The sequence below is a fragment of the Phyllostomus hastatus genome, unplaced genomic scaffold (genome assembly GCF_019186645.2).
Source record: "Phyllostomus hastatus isolate PE091 unplaced genomic scaffold, TTU_PhHast_1.1 phas_scaffold_317, whole genome shotgun sequence".
In the NCBI taxonomy this organism is placed as follows: Eukaryota; Metazoa; Chordata; class Mammalia; order Chiroptera; family Phyllostomidae; genus Phyllostomus; species Phyllostomus hastatus.
The window spans coordinates 27,835,414-27,858,548 of record NW_025334023.1 but is presented as its reverse complement, the minus strand read 5'-3'; the positions used below and the strand labels follow the sequence as shown (position 1 = coordinate 27,858,548).

The 23,135-nt window shown below is 40.9% G+C and overlaps 1 protein-coding gene across 1 annotated transcript; it reads right to left on the bottom strand.

Annotated features, from left to right (window-relative positions):
- Nucleotides 1-2,986: 2,986 nt before the first annotated feature.
- Nucleotides 2,987-23,134, bottom strand: LOC123805382 (transmembrane 4 L6 family member 1-like). Its single transcript, XM_045817856.1, has 5 exons — nucleotides 22,964-23,134; nucleotides 18,687-18,752; nucleotides 17,037-17,182; nucleotides 3,896-4,113; nucleotides 2,987-3,045 (listed from the first exon to the last, which is right to left on the bottom strand). The coding sequence occupies exons 1-5, from the start codon at nucleotides 23,132-23,134 to the stop codon at nucleotides 2,987-2,989; spliced, it is 660 nt and encodes a 219-aa protein (XP_045673812.1).
- Nucleotide 23,135: the final 1 nt, after the last annotated feature.

Genomic DNA, 23,135 nt, shown 5'->3' with positions numbered 1-23,135 from the left:
CAACCCGTTCTCCTAAAATCCCCACCCATCTGGCAACCATCAAAAAGCTCACTGTGTCCATGATTCTGTCTCTGTTCTTGTTTGCTTAGTTTGTTTTTTCTATTCAATTGTTGATTTACTGCCATTTTATTGTTCATAGTTTTGATCTTCCTGTTTTTCTTAAATAAGTCCCTTTAACATTTCATATAATAATGGTTTGGTGATGATGAACTCCTTTAGTTTTTCTTTTCTGGAAAATTCTTTATCTGCCTTTCGATTCTAAATGATAAGCTTTGCTGAGTAGAGCAATCTTGGCTGTAGATAACTGCTTTTCATCACTTTGAATATTCTTGCCAATCCTTTTCAGCCTGCAAACTTTCTTTTGAGAAATCAGCTGAGAGTCTTATGGAAACTCCCCTATATGTAACTAACTGATTTTCTCTTGCTTTTAAAATTCTCTCTTTATCTTTAAACTTTGGCATTTCTTTTTTTTGTATTTTATATATTTTTTATTTTTTAAAACATTTTTTATTGTTGTTCAAGTACAGTTTTCTGCCTTTCCCCCACACCCCTAAACTTTGGCATTTCAATTATGATGTGTTTTGGAGTAGACCTTCTTGCATCCATCTTGTTTGGGACTTTCTGTGCTTCTTGGACTTGTATGTTTATTTCCTTCACCGAATTAGGGAAATTTTCTTTCAATATTTTTCAAACAGATTTCCAATTTCTTACTCTTTCTCTTATTCGTTTGACACCCCTATGATGCAAATTTTGGAATGCTTAAGATTTTCCCAGATGCTGCTTACACTCTCCTCATTTTTTTGGATTCTTTGTTCTTCTTGTTCTGATCAGTTGTTTTTGCTTCCTTATGTTTCAAATCATTTATTTGATTCTCAGCTTCATCTATTCTTTTTCTGTTTCCCTGTAAATTGTTCTGAATTTCAAATAGTCTATCTTTTGTTTCTGACTGGATCTTTTTTATGCTGTCATGGTCCTCACTAAGTTCCATGAGCACCCTTATAACCAGTGTTTTGAATTCTGCACCTGATAGATTGCTTATCCCCATTTTGTTTAGTTCTTTTTCTGGAGTTTTGATCTGTTCTTTCATTTGGGTCATGTTTCTTTGTCTCCTCATTTTGGCAGCATCCCTATGTTTGTTTTGTATTGGGTAGAACTGCTATGACCCCCTGTCTTGGTAGTATGATCTACTATAGTACATGTCCTGTAGGGTTTCTGATGTTTTTGAGTGATGGTTGTTCTATATTTTAGTTGTACTTTTGATGTGGTTGTGCAAAGAGGTGAGACCTATGACCCCATCTTGACCAGAAGTCTGCAATAAACACCCTTTTAGTGGATTAATCATGAATCATTTTATGGTTTGCTCTACATCTCAAATGTTAGTAGTGCTCTTCCAGCCTCCAAAGCCCTTGATGGAGCATTAGTTAAGTCCTAAGTGTCTTGCCTGCCTCAGGAGTGGAGTTCATGCCCAAGGGCAGCTCAGTGCCTTCTACGCTACTTTGTTGCCCAGAGAATGTTTGTACTTTGGTGTATTTAACAGCAAATTCCATTTACCCACCACGGGAAATACCACAAGAGGGACTTTTTGCCAGAGGCTGAAATCCTTTCCCTTCTCTTGCTTCAAAGCCATCACTTTACATCGAGAGTGTTTTAATGGAGAATAGCTAATACAATCTTTTGCTTCAGATTTTTTTAAATTCCAAGTTAAACAGTATTTGGGCCATATATAGCCATTCTGCCTGGTGGACTGACTGTCCTAGATACTTCCCCTCCCTCAGCCAAGTTCCCTCAGAGGGATGACACTCTCACAGCATTGTCAGGGCTGAGCTAATGCAGTGCCAGGCTTAATGTAGGATACTTAGTCCATCTCTCATCTCGTCTGGAGTGTGTGTGTATGTATCTGGCTTCATGTCAGCAGGAGAGCTAAAAAGAAGCTGAAGAAACAGCCTGGATTAGCAGGGCACTTGGGTGTTTGTGGTATAAGCAGGGACACACTGTTAATTTGTTAATTTGAGTAGGTTATATCTGCACAAGGCAGCATGTCCAGAAAAGTATGTGGTGGTAGGACAGGGTGGCAGGGTCTGCTCTTTTACATCCTAGTGTGGGACTGTGTATGAGTCTCCTAAAGCTGCTTAGCAAACTACTGCCCAATGAGTAGCTTAAAACAACAAAAATGTATTCTCTCACAGTCCTGAAGCCTCCAAGTCTGAAATCAAGATGTGGGCTGGGTTCTGGGGATCAGGGGGAGAATCTGTTCCAGGATTGATTCTCTCATAGCTCCTGATGGTTGCCAGCAATCTTTGGCATTCCTTAGTTTGTGTTAACTTCAATCTCTGCCTCAGTCCTCACATGTTCTCGCTGTATGTGTTTCTTCTCTTCCTAGAAAAACACTAATTATATTGGATTTAGGGTCTACTCTAATCCAGTATGACATCATTTTAACTAACTACATTTCCAAAATGACTATTTTCAAATTAGGTCACATTCTGCAGTTCCTGTTAAATATAAATTTTGGAGAGACATTACTCAACCCAGTATAGGCTGCATTAATCTGGAGGATAAAGCACCTTTTACAAATTTGCCATTGCTTCTGTCTGCTTGCCAAGGTGTATCCTGTACTTTTCCCTGATTTGTACAAAAGCACAATACAGACTAACAGGGGCCCTGGTTATCATCTATGCAAGCTATCAGCTATGCAGGATCCATCAGTTTGCAAGCTCCCGAACCAGAGACTCTGTCTAATGCCTTCTGGGGAACAGCCATAGCTTGGCTGGGGATACTGAGTTCTCAAAAATGTTTGTTGCAGTGACAGTAAAGAAGCCTGAAAAGAAACTTCCACTTCCTGCCATTACACCAAACTTAAAAAAGAAAAAAACTAACCACAGGTAAGTAGTCCTTAACAAGTTTCATCCCATATTTTTCTGCTTCTCTGGTGGTTTGGAAAAATCTCTTGGGTTCTCATGGGTTAAGTAAAGTAGATTCTATTTCATCATGGAGTCATGCAGTGCTTCTCAAAGTGTACTTCATGGAATATTGGCCCCATAAAAACTGTTTTAGGAGCAAAGGGCTTTGTGGTCAAATAAGAAAATTACCCATTTGCTCTTCTCTTCTTGGAGATTAGCAATACACACTGGCTTTGCAAAGGTTCTGAAAACTCCTATGTAGCAAAACCTATTAAACTTTATTTAATCCAGTGTACCTCAAATTAATTTCACCACAGAGTCACCACTCTCCCTTTTTTGGGTAAATGAATAGAACCTATTACAATCCAGGGAACTAGTTAATATCTAAGCAGTAAACTCTGAGCTCCACTGGTGTATGGTCTAGAATACAAGTGTTGGAATCAGGCTCAAATTCAAAACTTAAATTCATTGACTTCAGACAAGTAATGAACCTCTCTCTGCAATATGACATTATGATGCCACTTGCTTAATAGGATTACCTGAAATAATGTAGATAAAGTGCTTAGCACAGGGCCTGGAGTATAATAACCACTGAATACATTTAAGCATTTATTATTATACTATTATTTTTACTTCTATTGTACATCCCTATGACTTTTGCAAAGTTGACGAAGTTTTTGAAACTGTTGTCCTTTTATGAAAACCTACTTTGGTAAGGAAGTTGAGGGCATTTTTTCTCAGCTTCTCAGAACTCTGGAGATTGACATTCATCAAATCCAGTCCTTCTGAAACCTGGAGAGCTCTCATTCATCTGTTAATCAGTTGTAATTTCTTAGGACAGTCATAAGCCAGTTATGTTCACCTGAAAGAAAATTAAACCCAAAGTGGCAAATGAAGTTCTACAGTCCAGAAGGCATTTCCTAGTTACTGGCTTACCTTTGGGAATGTGGGGTTAGGCAGAAGAGAGACAGTGTGGATCAGGTCAGAGAAGTTACCTGAAAATTCATAGGTTCTGGAAATACTGACCTGTCCTTTCCGGATGCAGGTACCACAGTAGACATCACAGAGCCCACTGACAACTTGGCTAAGGCAAAGCACAGCTTCTATAATGCCGATCCCTAGGAGGATGGAGAACAAGACCACATTCCACAGGACGATGTGTTCAGGCTCTTGGCAAGTTTCCCAGGTAGGCTGGTTGAATAAGTAGTTGTCCCTGCCAGGACAGAAGAAAAAATGAATCTGGATTTAAGTGACAGTAAATGGAGGGGGCTGATATTTACAAGTGTGTGATAGGCACTAATCTAACACAGGAGATTACAATGCTTTATGGTCTTCTTTGCTCTCATCTTCCTAAAGACAGCAGCTTTATTATTGTCCATTGGTGGAGAGATTGAACACATTGTCTTTCCCTCTGATAGCACAATATCTCAACAAGGCATTGTGGAAACAGACATAGCCACACAAGAGAGCATGTGAAGAAGTGGAAAATTCTAGGCTATAAGATTTTAATTGCTGCTATAAGGGTCTCAGAGGCAGTAGGAGTGGTTAAAAACTTGGGCACAAAAGTACCACAGACCCAGGACCTAACTCCAGTTTCCTCACTAAAAAGTTCTGCATAACTTTCCTGAATGATTCTGTACATCAGATTCTGTATATGTAAGATGGGTTGGGGCCCTGGGTGGGTATCACAGTTGGTTATAGCATCATCCTTATGCATCAAAGATGGGGGTTTGAATTCTAGTGGGAGCCCATACAAGAAGCAACCAATAAATGCATAAAGTGGGACAACAGACATTCCTAAGATGGTAGTGAGATAGGTGGGAGTGCAGTCCACTTCCCCGTTCACACAGGTGGAACACCTAGCTGATCTTTTGAGAAACAGAGTGAACAGCCAACAATATCCTAGCAAATATGAAGATTGGAGACCAAAAATTGTAGAAGACATTGAAAAATCAGACGGTAAGGAGATTGCTTTGGGACAATAAGCTCCCAGGGACCAGGGCAGCTGCAGCTCCAGGCCTGGAGCCCACCAAGTCTGCCACAGGATTCTTGGGACAGAGCTGGGTCAATGGCTCCCTCCCCTCTAAATAAGGTTTGAGCAGCACTGGGAGGGACCTGGGTGCTTGAAGTCGCTGGGGGGAATAAAGACAAAGGGGCAAATGCACAGAGCCAGTGTACCCACTGAGACTGTGGACACCAGCTCAGTCATTACCAGAGAAATTGGGGAGCCAAATAATGCCTGGAGAAGGGAGAAGAATTGGGCCATGATGGACCCTGACCAAGATAGTCTCCAGTCTGGTTGGAAAGTTGGGCTGTGAGAGAGGCTGGACACTTGTTAGGAGTGGCAGGCTTGAACAGGAAGAATTTGTTAAAAAAAAAAAACAGGCTCTTGGTGGCTATTCAGAGAATTCTCCCACAGGGGCAGCCCCCACCTTGCTGGCTGTGCCCCCACAGCCACCAGAGCCTCAGCAGCTGGCCCACCCCTGCCATGACGACCCCAGCCAGGCTCCTACCCTCCCATCAGCTGCAGCAGCAGAAGGCACCCACCTCCACCATTGGCCCCCACACCATGCCCAACACCGCAGCTGCCACCCAAGTGGTGCATGCCCAACCCCACCACAGCAGCAGTGGAGGTCAGCAGCAGTGGAAGCCATGGACCCACACCCACCCCTGCCACTCCTTGGCTGCACCCCCACCCCTTCACAGAAGTGAAGGCCATGAGCCCACAGCCGCTACCCCAGCCAAGGCAGTGCCACTGCCCTGCCAGGAGGACTGGCTCACTAAAAGGAAGGAAGAGGCACCCCCTGCCCCAACAGAAGAGAGCTGCAGGACTCAGGGAGCCAGCAGTCCCCAGAAAGACTTAACTCAGTAGGGGAGCCGAACTACCCTGAAGAGACTTTGAGAGTGCCTAGCACCTAAAACAGCAAAGAGTGAGAAGGTGGTATGTGAGTTGCCCCTAGTTGATGCACCTCAAGGACAGCACAACTGGTGGACTGAAGGTGTAGGCCTGATGCAGAAGGGAACTGGGAACCAATCAGTAAACTGAGGAACTGGGCTGGAGGCTGGGCAACTGTGAAGAGTATGGCCCAGACCTGGCCCTCATCCCTGCAAAACCACAGGAAGGGAGAAAAGCAAAACCAAACCCCTCAGCCTGTTGCAGCCAGGAAGACCAGCAGAACTCACTTGGCTGGTTTAAAGCCAGCAGGAGGATTTTTCTTTCTTTCTTTCTGGAACACCCCCCACCCCCTGCCCACAAGTGAGACAATAAGACCTGGAGCTGTGAAAGGACCAAAGTGAGACCCAAAGAGGGATCATCCCAACAACTGAGAAACTGAGACAAATTTCACTTTGCTATTCCAGAGAATTTGCAAGTTACTGTTTGTTTGTGTTGTTATTATTTTCATTATTTTTACTTCTTTTATTTTATTAGTATTTTTTTATTTCTCTTATTTCTGTTTAGTAGTCTTAATTTTACTAGTTTGTTTGATTGCATTGTTTGACTGGTTTTTCTTGTTCTTTCTTTCATAGCATATTTTTAATTTTCCTTCTTTCACTTTACTTGTGTTCTCATAGAACACTATTCTAGGTCATGTACTTCCTATTCTTGGTATTCAGATCACAGAGATTCTGTCATATGATTGTTGTTCCAGTATTATTGTAAATAATTATTCCGTACAATTGCAAATACTATACAGCACCTCACCTGGATCTTAGCTCATTTCACTGTCTTCTGGAACTTTATTACTACTGTGGTTAACTCTCTTCTCTCTCACACTACACCTATTTTCTATCCTTTACTCTCACTATATCTCATAATCTCACCTCCCACAAGCACTCTGTTTTCTGGATTCAACTCAAAATTTTTCCCCCCTCTAAGAAGAGTCCTACCTCTTTTCCACCCTCTGTAAAAACTGGCTAGTTGGGTGAAATATGGTTAACACTATATTTATCCAAAGGATCTCCTATCTCTTCTCTATGTGTTTGTACTTTAAATCTCATAGAATACAATCCCACAGTCTTAATCCATTTTGTCTCCCCCTTCCAACTGGTCATATTAAAGAGTAGGTGGGAACTGTGAACACCAATATACCTGCTGGAAGAGAGAACCCACCAACAAAGGAACCACCAACAGATAATAAAGGAAGATGATGGAGGAGTGAGTGGAAGCCATACTAATCTCCACCCAAGACCAATCTGGAATTACAACTAAGTGGTGGAGAAAGAACCCAGAACAAACAAAACAATGGAATAATAGCGAAAGAGAAGCCTCATAGCCTTGGACCAACAGAAGAACCAGCTTCAACACAACCTGTCTACACCTGTACAACAGAATACAAGATGTGGTGTGCAGAATGACCCTCAGTCAATGAGCTGAAGGAGAAGGACCCACCAAAGAAAGATCCAACAACAATCAAAACCCAAATACATCCAGAGAGTCAACATAAATGACATCCCAAGAGCAGCAAGTTCAGGCAATCAAGGAGACTGCACCACTGAATATCACAAGTCTCCTACCATAGAAGTTCACACCACAAACCCAGAGTCAGAACAGATCAATTTAAGAAGCAGAGGCTAACAAGAAGAGTCTCACAAGCAACGGAAAGACAAAGAAACAAACCCCAAATGAAAAGAAAGGAAGAATCCTTAGAAAGAATGCTAAATGAAATAGAGGCAACTCAACTATCAGATATTGAGTTCAAAGCAATAGTTATAAGGAAGATTAATGTGCTCTCTGATAATTACCAAAAACTATAGGAAATCTACAATAAACTCACTGCAAACTATATCAACATGAAAAAGGAAATAGAAACTATCAACAAGGGCCAAGAGGAAATGAAGAATACAATTTCTGAACTGAAGAACACAGTAATAGGAATCAAAAGCAGGATCAATGAAGCAGAGGATCAAATCAGTGAGCTGGAAGACAAGCTAGAAAAAACTCCCATAAAGAGCAAGAAAAGGAAAAGAGACTCAGAAATAACAAAGAAGTGTTAAGAGAACTGTAGGACAACATGAAGTGCAATAATACCCATACAATAGGGATACCAGAAGGAGAAGAAGAAGAGCAAGGGATGGAAAAACTGTTTGAAAAAGTAATGATGGAAAACTTCCCTAATTTGATGAGAGAAATAGTTACAGAAACCCAGGAAACACAGAGAGTCCCAATCAGGAGGAACCCAAAGAGGATCAAGACACATCACAATTGAAATGGCAAAATTCCAAGACAAAGAGAGAATCTTGGAGGCAGCAAGGGAGAAACAGAAAGTAACATACAAGGGAGCCCGCATAAGACCAGCAGCTGACTTCTCAATGGAAATGCTACAAGCCAGAAGAGATTGGCAAGAAACATTCCAAGTAATGGAAAACAAAGGCCTGCAATGAAGACTACTCTATCCAGCAAGGCTCTCAATTAAAATGGAAGGCCAAATAAGGAGTTTTCCAGACAAAAGAAGGCAAGGAATATACCTCCTCCAAACCAGCTCTGCAAGAGATGCTAAAGGGACTGCTTTAAGAAAGGGAAAAAAGAGAAAGAGAGAGAGGAATGCAGGTATGAAGGAAGTAAAATGGCAATGAATAAGTACCTATCAATAATAACCTTAAACATAAATGGGTTAAATGCATCAATCAAAAGACATAGAATAGCTGAATGAATAAGAAATCATGACTCACACACATGCTGTCTATAAGAAACCCACCTTGGGAAGAAGACCTACACAGACTGAAAGTGAAGAGATGGAAACAAATATTCCAAACAAATGGACAGGAAAAAAAGGCCGGGGTAGCAATAGTCATATCAGACAAAATAGACTTCAAAAAAAGACCCAGAAGGTCACTTCATAATACTCAAGGGAAGAATCCATCACGAAGACATAAACATTACAAATATATATTGCACCCAACATAGCAGCACCAAAATACATAAAGACAATCTTGAAGGACTTGAAGAAAGATATCAACAGCAATACAATTATTGTGGGGGATTTCAACATCCCACTGTCAAAAATGGATAGATCTTCCAAAGAAAATATCAACAAAGATATTGTGGCATTGTACAATGTCCTAGATGAAATGGACTTAATGATAATATAGAGAGTCTTTCATCCCAAAGAAGCAAAATATACATTCTTTTCGAATGTACATGGAACATTTTCAAAGATAGACCACATGATAGGACACAAAACAAACCTCAACACATTCAAGAAACTTGAAATTATATCAAGCATTTTCTCTGACCACAAGGGACTGAAACTAGGAACCAACATCAAGGAAAAAACTCAAAAACACTCAAACTCATGGAGATTGAATACCATGCTATTAAACAATGAATGGGCCAAGAATGAGATCAAGGAAGAAGTCAAAAAGTTTCTGGAAACAAAAGAAAACGAACTCACAATAACCCAAAACATGGGACACAGAAAAGGCAGTCCTGAGAGAGAAGTTCATAGTGATACAGGCCTACCTAAAAAAGATAGAAACATTTCAAACAACCAACCTAAACCTACACCTACAAGAATTCAAGGACCAACAACAAAGACAGCACAGAGCAAGTAGAAGGCAGGAAATAACCAAGATCAGAGCAGAATTAAATGACATAAAGACTAAAAGCACAATTCTAAGGATCAATGAATTCAGGAGCTGGTTCTTTGAAAAGATAAACAAAATCAACAAGACTTTAAGCAGACTCATCAAGAAAAAATGACAGAGGACCCAAATAAACACAATCAGATATGAAAAATGAGAGATTGCCACTGATACCACAGAAATACAAAGGATTGTAAGAAATTATTATGAAGAACTATATGCCAAGAAATTGGAAAACCTAGATGAAATGGACAAATTTCTAGAAAAATAATTTTCTAAAACTAAATGAAGACGAAGCAGAAAGACTAAACAGACCAATAACAGCTGACAAAATTGAAGCAGTAATCAAAAACTCCCAACACACAAAGGCCCTGGACTGGACAGTTTCACAGGAGAATTTTACAAAGTATTTAAGGAAGATCCCCTATCTTTCACAGGCTATTCCAAAAAAATCCAAGAAGACTCCCAAACTCTTCTTATGAAGCCAGAATCATCCTAATTCCAAAACCAGATAAAGACATAACAAAGAGAGAAAACTTCAGGCCAATATCACTGATGAACATAGACACTAAAATTCTCAACAAAATATTAGCAAACCACATTCAGCAATATATTACAAAGACCATACACCATAACCAAGTGGGACTCATCCTGGGGATGCAAGGATGGTACAAAATTCACAAACCGATAAATGTAATACATCACATAAACAAAAGAAAAGACAAAAAATCACATGATCATATCAATAGATGTGGGAAAAGCATTTGATAAGGAACAGCACCCATTTATGATAAAAACATTCAGCAAAGTGGGAATAGATGGAGCATTCCTCAACATAATAAAGGCAATATATGAAAAACTGACAGCCAACATCATATGCAAGGGCAAAAACTAAAACCTTTTCCACTAAGATCAGGAACAAGACAAGGATGTCCACTTTCACCACTCCTACTCACCATATTATTGGAAGTCCTAGCCATAGAGATCAGACAAGAAAAAGAAATAAATGGCATCCAAGTTGGAAAGGAGGAAGCAAAATTGCCACTGTTTGCAGATGACATGACAGTGTACATAGAAAATCTTAGAGACTCCACCAAAAAACTATGCAACCTAATAAGTGAATTTGGAAAAACAGTGGGATACAAAGTCAATATTCAGAAATCAAGGGCATTTTTGTATACAAACAATGAAATATTAGAAACAGAAATCAGGAAAAAAATCTTATTTGCTATAGTAAAAAGAAAAATAAATTACCTAGGAATAAACCTAACCAAGGAGTTAAAAGACCTATATGCAGAAAACTACACTGCACTGAAGAAAAAAATTAAGGAAGACACAAACAAATGGAAGAATGTACCATGCTCATGGATTGGAATAATTAACATCATCAAAATGTCCATACTACCCAAGGCAATTTATAGACTCCACACAATCCCTGTGAAAGTATCAGTGACATATTTCACAGATATAGAACAAACATTTCAAAGATTTATGTGGAACCATAAATGACCCTGAATAGGTGCAAAAATTTTGAGAAAGAAGAACAGAGTAGCATGGATCACAATACCTGATAACTGTATTACAAGGCCACTGTAATCAAAACAGTGTGGTACTGGCATAAAAACAGGCACATGGACCAGTGGAATGGAACAGAGAGCCCAGAAATAAACCTAAGTCTCTATGGTCAACTAATATTTGACAAAGGGGGCAGAAGCATAAAATGAAGTGACAATAGCCTCTTCAACAAATGGTGTAGGGAGATCTGGACAGCTACATGCAAAAAAAAATGAAACTCAATCACAAACTTACACCAGACACAAAAATAAATTCAAGGTGGACAAAAGACTTATATAAATATGTCATGACACCATAAAAGTCCTAGAGAAAAACATATGCAGGAAAATCTCAGACATTCCATGCAGCAATATTTTCACTGATATTTCCCCTAGAGCAAGGGACATAAAAGAAAGAATAAAGAAATGGACCTCATCAAGTTAAAAGGCTTCTGCATGGCTAAAGAAAACAGCATTAAAATGAAAAGAGAACCAACTATATGGGAAAACATATTTGCCAATGATACCTCAAACAAGGGTTTGATCTCCAAAATATATAAAGAATTCACATGACTCCACTCCAAGAAGACAAACAACCTAATTAAAAAATGGGCAAAGAACCTCAACAGACACTTCTCTAAGGAGGACACACAGAGGGCCCAGAGACATGAAAGGATGCTTAGCATCACTAGCCATCAGAGATGCAAATTAAAACCACAATGAGATACCACTTCATATCAGTCAGAATGCCCATCACAAACAAATAAAAAAACAACAAGTGTTGGCTAGGATGTGGAGAAAAGGGAACCCTAGTGCACTGTTGATGGAATGCAGACTGGTGCAACCACTATGAAAAACAGTATGGAATTTCCTCAGAAGATGAAAAATGAAACTGCCTTTTAACCCAGCAATTACACTGTTAGGATTATATCCTAAGAACCCTGAAATGCCAATTCAAAAGAACCTATGAATGCCAGTGTTCATAGCAGCACAATTTATAATAGGCAAGTGCTGGAAGCAACCTAAGTGCCCATAAGTAAATGAACAGATCAAAAAACTGTGGTACATTTACACAATAGAACACTATGCAGCAGAAAGAAAGAAGGAGCTCCTACCCTCTATGACAGCATGGATGGAACTGGAGAGCATTATGCTAAGTGAAATAGGCCAGGCAGTGAGAGACAAACACCATATGATCTCATCTTCAACTGGAACCTAATCAACAAAACGAACAAGCAAGCAAAATATAATCAGATACATTGAAATTAAGAACAATCTGACACTAACCAGAGAGGAGGTAGGATGGGATAATGGGGGACAAGGGTGGAAGGGTTTTCAGAAATAACTATAAAGGACACATGGACAAAACCAAGTAAGGGGGTGAAAACAGGGGAAGGAGGTTGGGATGGCTGCAGTGAGTGGGGAGGAATTGTGAGAGGGATAAATACAGACAACTGTATTTGAACAACAATAAAATAATTTTTTAACATTGTTAAACTTCATATATAATAAATAATGTCAAGAAAGTTAAAAAATAAAGTGGAACAACAAAAATTGATCTCTCTCTCTCTCTAAATAATCAATTAAAAAAGGGACTTACATCCAAAATGGAGCCATAGATACTGTGTTTTCCAGACTATAAGATGCAATCCCTCCCCAAATTTGGGAGGAAAAGGGGGTGTGTCTTACAGTCCAAAGGTAGCTTACCTGGCTCGCAGGGGGTGGGGGCAGCATGGGGAAAAGCAGCAGCCTATGTTATTTATGTTATTAAATATTTTACCACATTTTTTTGCTTCAAAATTTTCCCCCTATTTTCCTTCTCTAAAACCTAGGTCCATCTTATGGTCTGGTGTGTCTTACAGTCCGAAAAATTCATTAGATACACTGTGACTCTTTGCACAACCAAAACAAAGACAACAAATTTAAAAACAAAAAGCAACTAGAAATGATAGAAAACCCAACTGTATGGAAGTCCAACAACAAAGGAGTTAAAGAAGAAACAGTCATCCAGACCAGTGGGAGGGGTGGTGACAGGCAACCTGGGCAGAGAGGACTCGTGGCAAGGCGGCAACTGGAGGACCTGGGCGGGTAAGTGGCAGCTGGAAGACCAGGTGGTTCCACATTTCTGTGCAGATAAACCAGGAGAAAAAACTGGGGAGAGAGACAGACTGCACCATCCAGGGTTCCAGCGCGGGATAATAATAGCCTCAAAACCTCTGACTGAAGAAACCTGTGGGGGTTGCAGCAGTGAAAGAAACTCCCAGGCTCAAAGGAAAGTCCATTAGAGAGATCCACAGGGACCTAGAATGTACACCTACGAATCAGCACCAGAAGGGCCCAATTTGCTTGTGAGTTGCAGAGAAAGTGACTGAAAGCCGGCGAGAGCCAAGCAAGTGGCATTGTTTCCTCTCAGATCCCTCCTCCATGTACAACAACACAACACAGCAAGGTGGGTTGCCCCACCCTGTTGAATACCTAAGACTCATCCCCTTAGTACATAACAGGTGTGCCAAAACCAAAAAAAAAATATCCCAAATGAAAGAACAGATCAAAGCTCTGGAAAAACAACAACAACTAAACAATAAAGAGATAGCCACCCTATCAGATGCAAAGTTCAAAACACTGGTAATGTGGATTTTCATAGAAATGGTTGAGAATGGTCACAAAATAGAGGAATAAGTGAAAGCTATGCAAAGTGGAATAAAGAAAAACTATACAGGGAACCAACTATGAAGAGGAGGAAACCAGGACTCAAATCAACAATTTGGACCAGAAGGAAGAAATAAACATTCAACTAGAATAGAATGAAGAAACGAAAATTCAAAAAAAAATGAGGAGAGGCTTAGGAACCTCTGGGACAACTTTAAATGTTCCAACACTCAAATCATAGGGGTTCCAGAAGGAGAAGGGGAATAGCAAGAAATTGAAAACTTATTTGAAAAAGTAATGAAGGAGACCCTTCCCAATCTGGCAAAGGAAATAAGTCCAGGAAGCTCAGAGAGTCCCAGAGAGGTTGAACCCAAGGAAGCACACACCAAGGCACATCTTAATTTCATTACCCAACATTAAAAATAAGGAGAGAATTTTAAAAGCAGCAAGAGAAAATAAGACGGCTACCTACAGAAGAGTTCTCATAAGACTATCAGCTGATTTCTCAAAAGAAATCTTGCAGGCAAGAAGGGGCCAGAAAGAAGTATCAAAAGTCATGAAAGGCAATGACCTATGTCTAAGATTACTCTCTCCAGCAAAGCTATCATTTAGAATGGAAGGGCAGATAAAGTGCTTCCCAGATAAGGTCAAATTAAAGGAGTTCATCATCACCAAGCCCTTGCTATATGAAATGTTAAAGGGACTTATCTAAGAAAAAGATCAAAACTATGAACAGTAAAATGACAACAAACACAGCTCTCAACAAATGAACCTAAAAAAAACAACAAACAAACTAAGCAAACAACTACAACAGGAACAGAATCACAGAAATGGAGATCACATGGAGGCTTATCAGTGGGGAGAGGCATGGGGGAGAATGAGAAACAAAGTACAGGGAAAAAGAAGCATAGATGGCATGTATAAAATAGGGCTGTGGTGTTTAAGAATAGTATAGGAAATGGAGAAGCCAAAGTATTTATATGTACAACCCATGGGCATGAACTACAGGTGGGAGGGAAGGCTGGTACAAGGGGATATGCAGGGCAGAGGAGAATAAAGGGGGAAAAATGGGACAACTGTAATAGCATAATCAATAAAATATATTTTTAAAAAGACATTAGATTTAGAGCCTGCTCTAATCTAGTGTGACCTCATCTAATCTAGTGTGACCTGCAAAGACTCCATTTCCAAATAGTCATATGCCATCAAAAAAAAAATAATAAAAACATAAAATGTGGCACTGATACTAAAACGTGGTTGGGAAGATTAGATAAGGTATTAGCCCATTGCCTGCCATGTAGCAGGCAATATATTTTAGTTATATCATAATTATTATCATAGAAAGAAGAAGTCTAGAGGTCTAGATTAGCTGGAGAAGATTTATAGGGAAAGCTGGAGTCACCTGGTCTTGCAGGGGACAGCAGCTGAGAGGAGTGCAACGAATTATAAAAAAAAAAAAACAGCATGTGCTCAAAAACTGTAAGGAATTTTGGAATTAGAATGTACTTCTTGAGGGAAAAGCAAATGGAATTGGTTATCAGGCCATATTTTACAGAACTGCAGGACCCGACACATTAACACCCCTTTTTATTACAAAATCTTTTATTAAAAAGTCATAATCATGTAATTCTGTACATAACATCACACTCAAGCACACCATATGACATTTTAGGTGAAATGTTCCAATTAAAACTATAACTTATTACACCCATCTTATTACCCTATGGACAACACTCAAACAGGCATTACTTATGCCAGACCCTGTATTTTATATTTGTGCTTAATTCTACCTTCACCCACATTCATATCCATATTTATTGAGTTCCCAATGAGATTGCAAGTTCTTTAAATGTAAAAATGTCTTGGCCTTATCAGCATCTTTACATTTTATAAAACCCTTCTGGCTAATATATGGCAAAAAGATTGAAAGACTAAATAGAGCTGGGATACTGTTGCTTCCTAAACCTGGCCAGGAGATTCCCAAGTGAAACCTGAAACCAGCCCCTACAGAGGAAGTGTAGGGAGAGGCTAAAGAAAAGGGAAGACCACCCAAGATTAGTAGATGGCAGGTTTAACAAGCAAAGGAATTTAGTTACAATACTTGCATTGAATGGCCACAAGATGAGTAGTTCTCCACACCCACTCTTCAGAATCTTAAAAGTTATTATAGAGAGGCCCTAACTGGATTGTCATGTATACTGTCCAGATAGTCTCCACTTCACATTGTTCTCTTCAGGCTGTAGCCTTGGAATAGTTTGTGGGAGTGGGGAATTCAAGTGTGTACACATTTCACGGACAAGGAAGGGGCTAAGGAGCTTCCAATTGCCAGGGTCCAGCTTAGTGTCAGCTAGTGGTCACATCTTCTTGATGACCTCCCCCAACAGGTATTTGTCAGAGGGCTATTAGGGGAGAGGAAGTAGATGGTATTGGAGATTGGGAACAGGGTGATAACAGACCAGGTAAAGACCAATGTATATTCAAGGTTATTGTCAAGGTAGAATTGTCAAGTTTTGGTAATGGATTTAACATGAGAAGTGAGAAGGGAGAATAATCAAAGATAACTTGGCTTTAAGGTGACATTTAATAGGATTGGAATGACTGACAAAATATTTATGGACATAAAGATTTGGGATATATTAATATTGAAATACTGTGAGATGTTCAAGAGGAAATTTTAAGGAAGTAATTAGATATTTGGGTCAAGAATTCAGAAAATGTAGGCTTGAGATAGATGTTGGGGATCATTTACATGGATAGTTGGATGACTCCAAAACCCATGGGGATGGATACAATCTGCCAGGTAGAGAATATGAAATGAGAGGAGAAGCAGGGTCTTTTTCAATCAATTGGTGTTGGGTCTCTTTCTGTATCCCACAAGGAAACTAAATGTGCATCACCATAGGTCCAGCCATTTCAGGATATTTGTTCAACTCCAGATTTGTTAATTACATCTTCACAGTTCAATTGTGAGCTACTTGCAAATAGGCAAGTTGCCTTATCCTTCCTTTACACCCCCTTCTCTTATGACTGCTTAGGAAGAACTAGTCAGGCCCTCAGCACATACTCAGTTGAGTTTAATACTTGGGGTTAATGAAGTCAGGTATTATAATGAATACCTTGGGTGAACTGCATAATTCACAGGCACTTCTTGCCTTGGCTAATCACCTCCTGGAGATTACTGATTGGGGAGCAGGTGAGCAGTTGTGAAGAGAGGAACAAGACACTAGGTATGAATGAAAGTACCTTGCCCCATTACTGGATGGTCAATACTGAGAGCACTTACTCTTTGTGGTCATCAGCTGTATCATAGTTAGATATTAGACACTGACCCAAGACCATGAATGGTACTTACTCCAGGCTGTCATTCCTGAAAGGGTAGGTGTAGTTTCCACTGCCTGTGTCACACAAGGGGCCACTGAGCAAACCCAGTGAAGAAATGACCACACAGTACACAGCCCCTAGAGTGCCCTGTATGGTCAGAAGTACAGGGAACAGCATCTGGAATGGAACAGAGTCAGAAATTCAGTGCAGCAATGGGGAGGAAGATGGTGGGAAGTCAGCTTTTCAAGATGCATCCCCTGAGTTTTCTGGCAAATTGAAGAGAATCTAAATCTTTTCTTGCAGATGTCAGACCAAGTAGATGTCCTTGTTTTGCTTGCCAAATGTACAAAATAAATGGGTGATGGAGCTGAGACACCCTGTGTCCATTTATCTACCCCAGTTACAATTCTAAAGAATGAAGTAATCCACCACTGAACTGTGAGTGGGAAATGTCATTTATTCACACTGACCCCTCACCCCTGTGCCTTACACACTGCCTGGTGCATAAAGTATGTGTATTGTCAATCCCCACGTCTGCACTCTTGGTACACATCAGTAATTGACCTCAGCATTCATTTCCCCCAATCCTAGATGAGACCTCGCGGTCATTTTCAAATGGAGTGACTGATCAATTGATGTTGGCACTCTAAATGATACTTATTTGCCATTCTGATGTTTGGTGTTCAGTAAATACTGGTTGTATGGTTGGGCAAGTAAATGAATCATTGTTTTTTTAATGCCTGAGTCAGTGACCAACTGAAGGTTGTACTGTGTACAAACTCCATAAATACGTTGACTGGGTGGTGGCTGGGTAAGTGTCGCAGCAAGGTAAGTGTCAAGGAATGGTGACCTGGCATATTAGCATAGTAATGAATTGGGGCAAAGCTGGAGGACTTTTTTGTTTCAGAGCATAAGTTTTTATTCCTGGTACATCCATGTTGTGTCTTTCTTACCACAGGGAGTGAGGGTAGGGGTCAATGGAGCTGATGGAATGACTCAGGGGGCTCCTTGGAGATGGGTCTCAGGCAACATGGGTCTAAGTTCTCTGTGGAGGGTCTGACTGGAAGCTACAATGGTTGGGACAGGGAACTTTTCAAGCATAAAAAAGAAATGAGATGGTGTGTGAACTTGAAATGTAAAAAAAAATGGACAGCTTTTGCCTGGGGACAAGATCAGGAACAAGAAATAAACACATAATGCATGAACTTATTAGAGTGGCAGCTTTTTGTTCTTCATAGAACATTTTGAGAATCCCTGTGAAAATATTTTTGACAGTAAATCTTCAGTGTCCCTTCTTGCTTGAATCTCAGTCCTATGATGTGTTACCCCATTAGCTACCAGGAAAATAGGAAACTGAAAGGTTGTAAGAGTCCTAGACCTCCCCACAGACAGACATATAGACAGACAGAAACACAAACAACCAAACCAGCAGGTTGGTCTACCAGAGCTCATCGGCTTTGTGTTCATTGCAAATTACTCTCCCCAAATCGTCTCTAAGATTGTTTCTTCTAAGGCCTTTATTGGCTAGAACCCCATATGATATCACTGTGCATTGAAGGGAGCTTTGGTGCACAGTCTGTCCTTCAAAGAAGCCAAAGCACATGGCCTAGGAAATAAGCCCTTTGGGGGCGAGAGCGGGTAGGAATAACGTCAAGCATTCTGTAGCATCCACAGAACTTACCCCACATCTGTAAGTACAGCAGCCCTCCCCACCTCCTCTCAACAGCATTAGTGCTGGCACCATAACCTGTGGCAAAACAAACAAACAAACAAACAAAAAAGAAAAACAATTTCTTGTAATGAAGGGGAAGATACCTTTTTGGCAACAGGGTTTGACAGTGTGTCTAGCTATTTGATTCCTCACAGCCTGTAGAGCACAACATAGGCCTTGGGCTTTGTGAACATGAGCACTTCATGGTGCCACCTCCCCATTCAGAACTACTGACACAACAGCTTATGACCTTCCAGGATGGACCCAGGCCTTTCGTGCCCCTGGACCTTGAATATGCCTTACAACCTTCACCATCAGGTAAACTCTACCCTCAGATGATCAGTTTCAATATTATCTCCTGTAGTAGGCTAATCAAATGCCCCCTCCCAAACCAAAATATATATTCATTTCCAATTTCTGGGACCTGTGAATATTACCTTATATGACTAACAATGTAGGATCTTTTTTTTAAATCCTCACCTAAGGACATGTCTATTAATTTTATAGAGAAAAAGAGAGAGAAAGAAAGAAACATTGATGTGAGAGAAAAACATCGATCAGTTGCCCCCAACCCTGCATGTGCCCCAGCAGGGGTTCAAATTGCAACCCAGGTATGTGCTGCAACCCAGGTATGTGCTCCAACCCAGGATTGAACCCACAATGCTTTGGTATATGGGATGACACTCCAGCCAACCAAGGCTAAATTAAAATCTTAATAGGAGTTTATTCTGGGTGGTCCTTAAATACAATAACACAGTTTTGAGAAAACAACACACAGGGGAGAAGGCAGAGTCAGAGTGTGTGAAAATGGAGGCAGAGATTGGCCTGATGCAGCCACAAGTCAGGGAATGCCAGCAGCCACTGGCAGCTGGAAAAGGCAGGAAATGGATTTTCCCCCAGAGCACAGAACACAGGGCTCTGCCAGCACATTGAGTTAGAACTCTGGCCTTAAAAACTGTGGGAGAATAAATTTCTGATGTTTTAAGCCACCAAGTTTGTGGTAATTTATTACAGCAACCATGGGACACCACATCGCCTCTCTGTCATTTTCAGTGACCTCCACCAGCTAAAATGAATGGTTCCTTCCTTCTTAACAATCTGTCCTGGTGCACTGAGCACACCGCTTTCCCCTTCTCCCCAATGGGCTATGAGCTATGGGGCTCAGCAACTCTTAATCCAGTGCCCAACACCGAATCAGACCCAATGACATGATGGTGAAATGTGTGGTGACATTTCCCTAATTGTTCTGGCAGTCTAAGGTAGGTAGCTGAAAGTGTACTGGCATGACAGGACCATGTGCCAGAACAGGAAATAAATACACAATGGATGTACTTAACTTGATGGAAAAAAAATCACCTCGTCCCGAGAAAGGGTTGGTAATGTGTTTCCTGATGCCAGGATCTGAAAGATTGCTAGTCCTCAGTCCCCATCAAGGTGACTAAGACGTATGTTGAGGAAAATTTGACAGGTGTGTGGTTAATGTTAAAAGACGATAGTCTGAGGCCAGGTGTGAGGGGATGAGGATACAAACTCACATGACTTTAGAGGCTCTGCAGGTAATTTTAGGTTAAAAAATAAAATAAAATAATATAATATATATACATATATGTATATATATACATGTATAATATATTAAGGAGTGGTGGGGTCTGTGAAGAAATGGTGGGCACATACTCCTCCCCAGAGTATCCAAGTCACTGTGAAGCAGGACTCTCCCACCTGTGGTCCTCAAGCTGCATGCAGCCCAGGATGGTTATGAATGTGGCCCAACACTAAATTGTAAATTTACTTAAAACATTAAGAGATTTTTTTGTGATTATGTGTTGCAATGTATTTAATATGTGGCCCAAGACAACTCTTCTTTTTCCAGTGTGGCCCAGAGATGCCAAAAGCATACCCCTGGTATGCTTTTGGATACCCCTGTAAGCATAATACACAGACACCACACCAAACTCCCAGCTGGTGTGTAAATTTTGTGAAACCCTGATGAGAGCTGGGGTGTACATGGCATCTAGTAAAAGGAAAACCACGGGTTTAGGATTTGGCACTGTGTGTCCACTGTGCTGGAGAGGAGTGTGCTGAGTTTGCCTGGTTATCAGCTCTCTCTTTATAGTGGCAGTGGGTGTATCTGACTCTGTAACACAAGGTACAAAGATGGTTTGATTCCCCCTTAGTCCAATTCTCTTATGGCTACCATTGAATGAACACTACCCATGAGGCAGACTTGGGTCTGGGTGCTCTCTACATGAGCCCATACAATGCTAACCATAACCATAGGAGATAGCTATTATTGATATACTCATTTTACAGAAACTTTAGAATGATACAGTGTTGTGCCTAAGACCTCCCAGATCAAATACAACATCTCCTCTCCAACCCCAAGGCCACTGCTTTAGTTTGCCCTAGAGCCACGCTCATAGGAACACAAAGGATACACTAAAGACTGAAAAAAAAAAAAGAAAGAAAAGGGGAGGGGGGAGAGAAAGAAAAAAGAGAAAGGAAGACTAGCTTTTCTTTTTTACTTTATGTAATTTCAGGGACTGGTTCTGTCCTGTTTATGTTATTCCCACCTCACTGGGAATATACAGTGTAACTATTTTTTCCCTAGGAGATTCTGAGAGGTTTTGTTGGAAAGCTGGAGCGAGGTTTGGACAAGCCAGCTGGTGTTGAGGGATGCTGTGGAAACAGGTTGTCAGGTCCCTGACTGAGCCAGGCTCCCCTCTGTTTTCCTCCTGGTCAGAGAATGTTTTCCCTCTGAGGCACTCTGTTTCAATAAATTCTCTGAGATTTTGCTATTAGCAAACCCAGATCTCAAGTTACTCAATTCTTTTCAATAATAACTATCTTTGCTCATTTATATTTTGAGAGAAGTTGGGCATTGATGTTCCTATATATACTAGAGTTGATCAGAGTGAGTTTAGGGATTTTCCTGGTGGTGGAGTTGAGAAATGCAAATCTGTCCTGCAGACATAGGCAGTAAAGGGAAGAGGCAGCCATGGGGTACTGGGCTGGATCCACAGAGATAGTGGAAGAGCTAGTGATCTGAACCAGGGAAGAGGACCGATTGCATTTTATTGGTTGTCAGTGATGTGGGGGCACTCTGCATACATGATCTCATTTAGTGTCTCCACCTTCGTGTGAGATGGTGTGATTTTCCTTACCCTGCAGCTCAGGGAGGTCGAATAGCAGTGTCAAGGCAGACTCATAATCTGAGCAGGGTCTGTTACTCCTCAATCTTCAATCTATGCTGCCCTGTAGAAAGAGCTCTGAGCTGAGAAACAGACGACCTTGACCCAGGTATTGCTGCTTTAGATGTTCTCTTATTCAGGAAGGCCCACCCTCTGCCATGGATGGGAAGGGCAGGTGGATGCACCTTAAGACATCACTGTATCTAATACTGTGTGCGGACCAGAAGCAGAAAGGGAAGTGGCCACCTTTTTCTGAGACTTCTTTATGCCCCATGCATTCATCCATTTATTGAGCACCTACTCACATAATCAAATGATCTTTTCAAAAGGGACTACTGGGAAAGGAGGAGCCAAATGAAAACAAAGGCAGAAAGGAAGGAAAACATTCAATGCCTACCTTAGAGGGTAACAAACTAACACATGTGGGCTAAATCCAGCCAGTGGCTTGTTTTACAAGTAGTTTTGCTGGAATATAGCCATACCCACTTGCTTACATATTGTCTATGCCTGCTTTTGCCTCAAGACTATGGAGCTGGGAAGTTAAAACAAGAGACTACATCGCTCAGAAATAACTTACCATCTGGCCTTTTACAGAAAAAGTTTGCTAACTCCCAGCAAGGGAAGCCTTGATGGGAGTAACATAATTTATCTTTCAAATGGTCATCTTTAAACCTGATGACTGTGACAAATACTCAGTTATTGTAAATTTTATAAAGTGTATCTTTCATGCAGTTAACAGCCACATATTAAGCTCCAGTCTCAGCTGGCACTTGGCTGAGTAGGCACTTAGAGGACAAAGACTAATGAGACTTGGACTCTGTACTGGAGGAGTGTGTAGCCCTAATGGGGGAAGGAAGGAAACCTGCAGTATGGCTTGTCAGTACAATGTGGAAGTTGTTTATGAATCCCATGTTGTGGGTACAGAGGAAGAGCAGCCAGCCATGTTCTGGGGGCCCAGGAAAGGTGGCGTCAAGATGAGATGATTGTTCTATGACTTGCAGGGTGTTTAGGGACCACCCTTCATCTCAAGGAGGTGAGCTAGCTAAACCTCACTCTTACCAAGAGTCCAGCTCCAAGAAAGCCATGGAAAAACCAGACCAAGTCTGTGATCTTGGCAGGCTCCAGTACCTGCCCATTGGGAAAGTACAGCAGGAGGTTGGCAATGATGGCTGTGGTGGCCAAGGGCAAGAGCATCATGCCCATGTACCTGGAGCCCGTTTCAGAGCACATG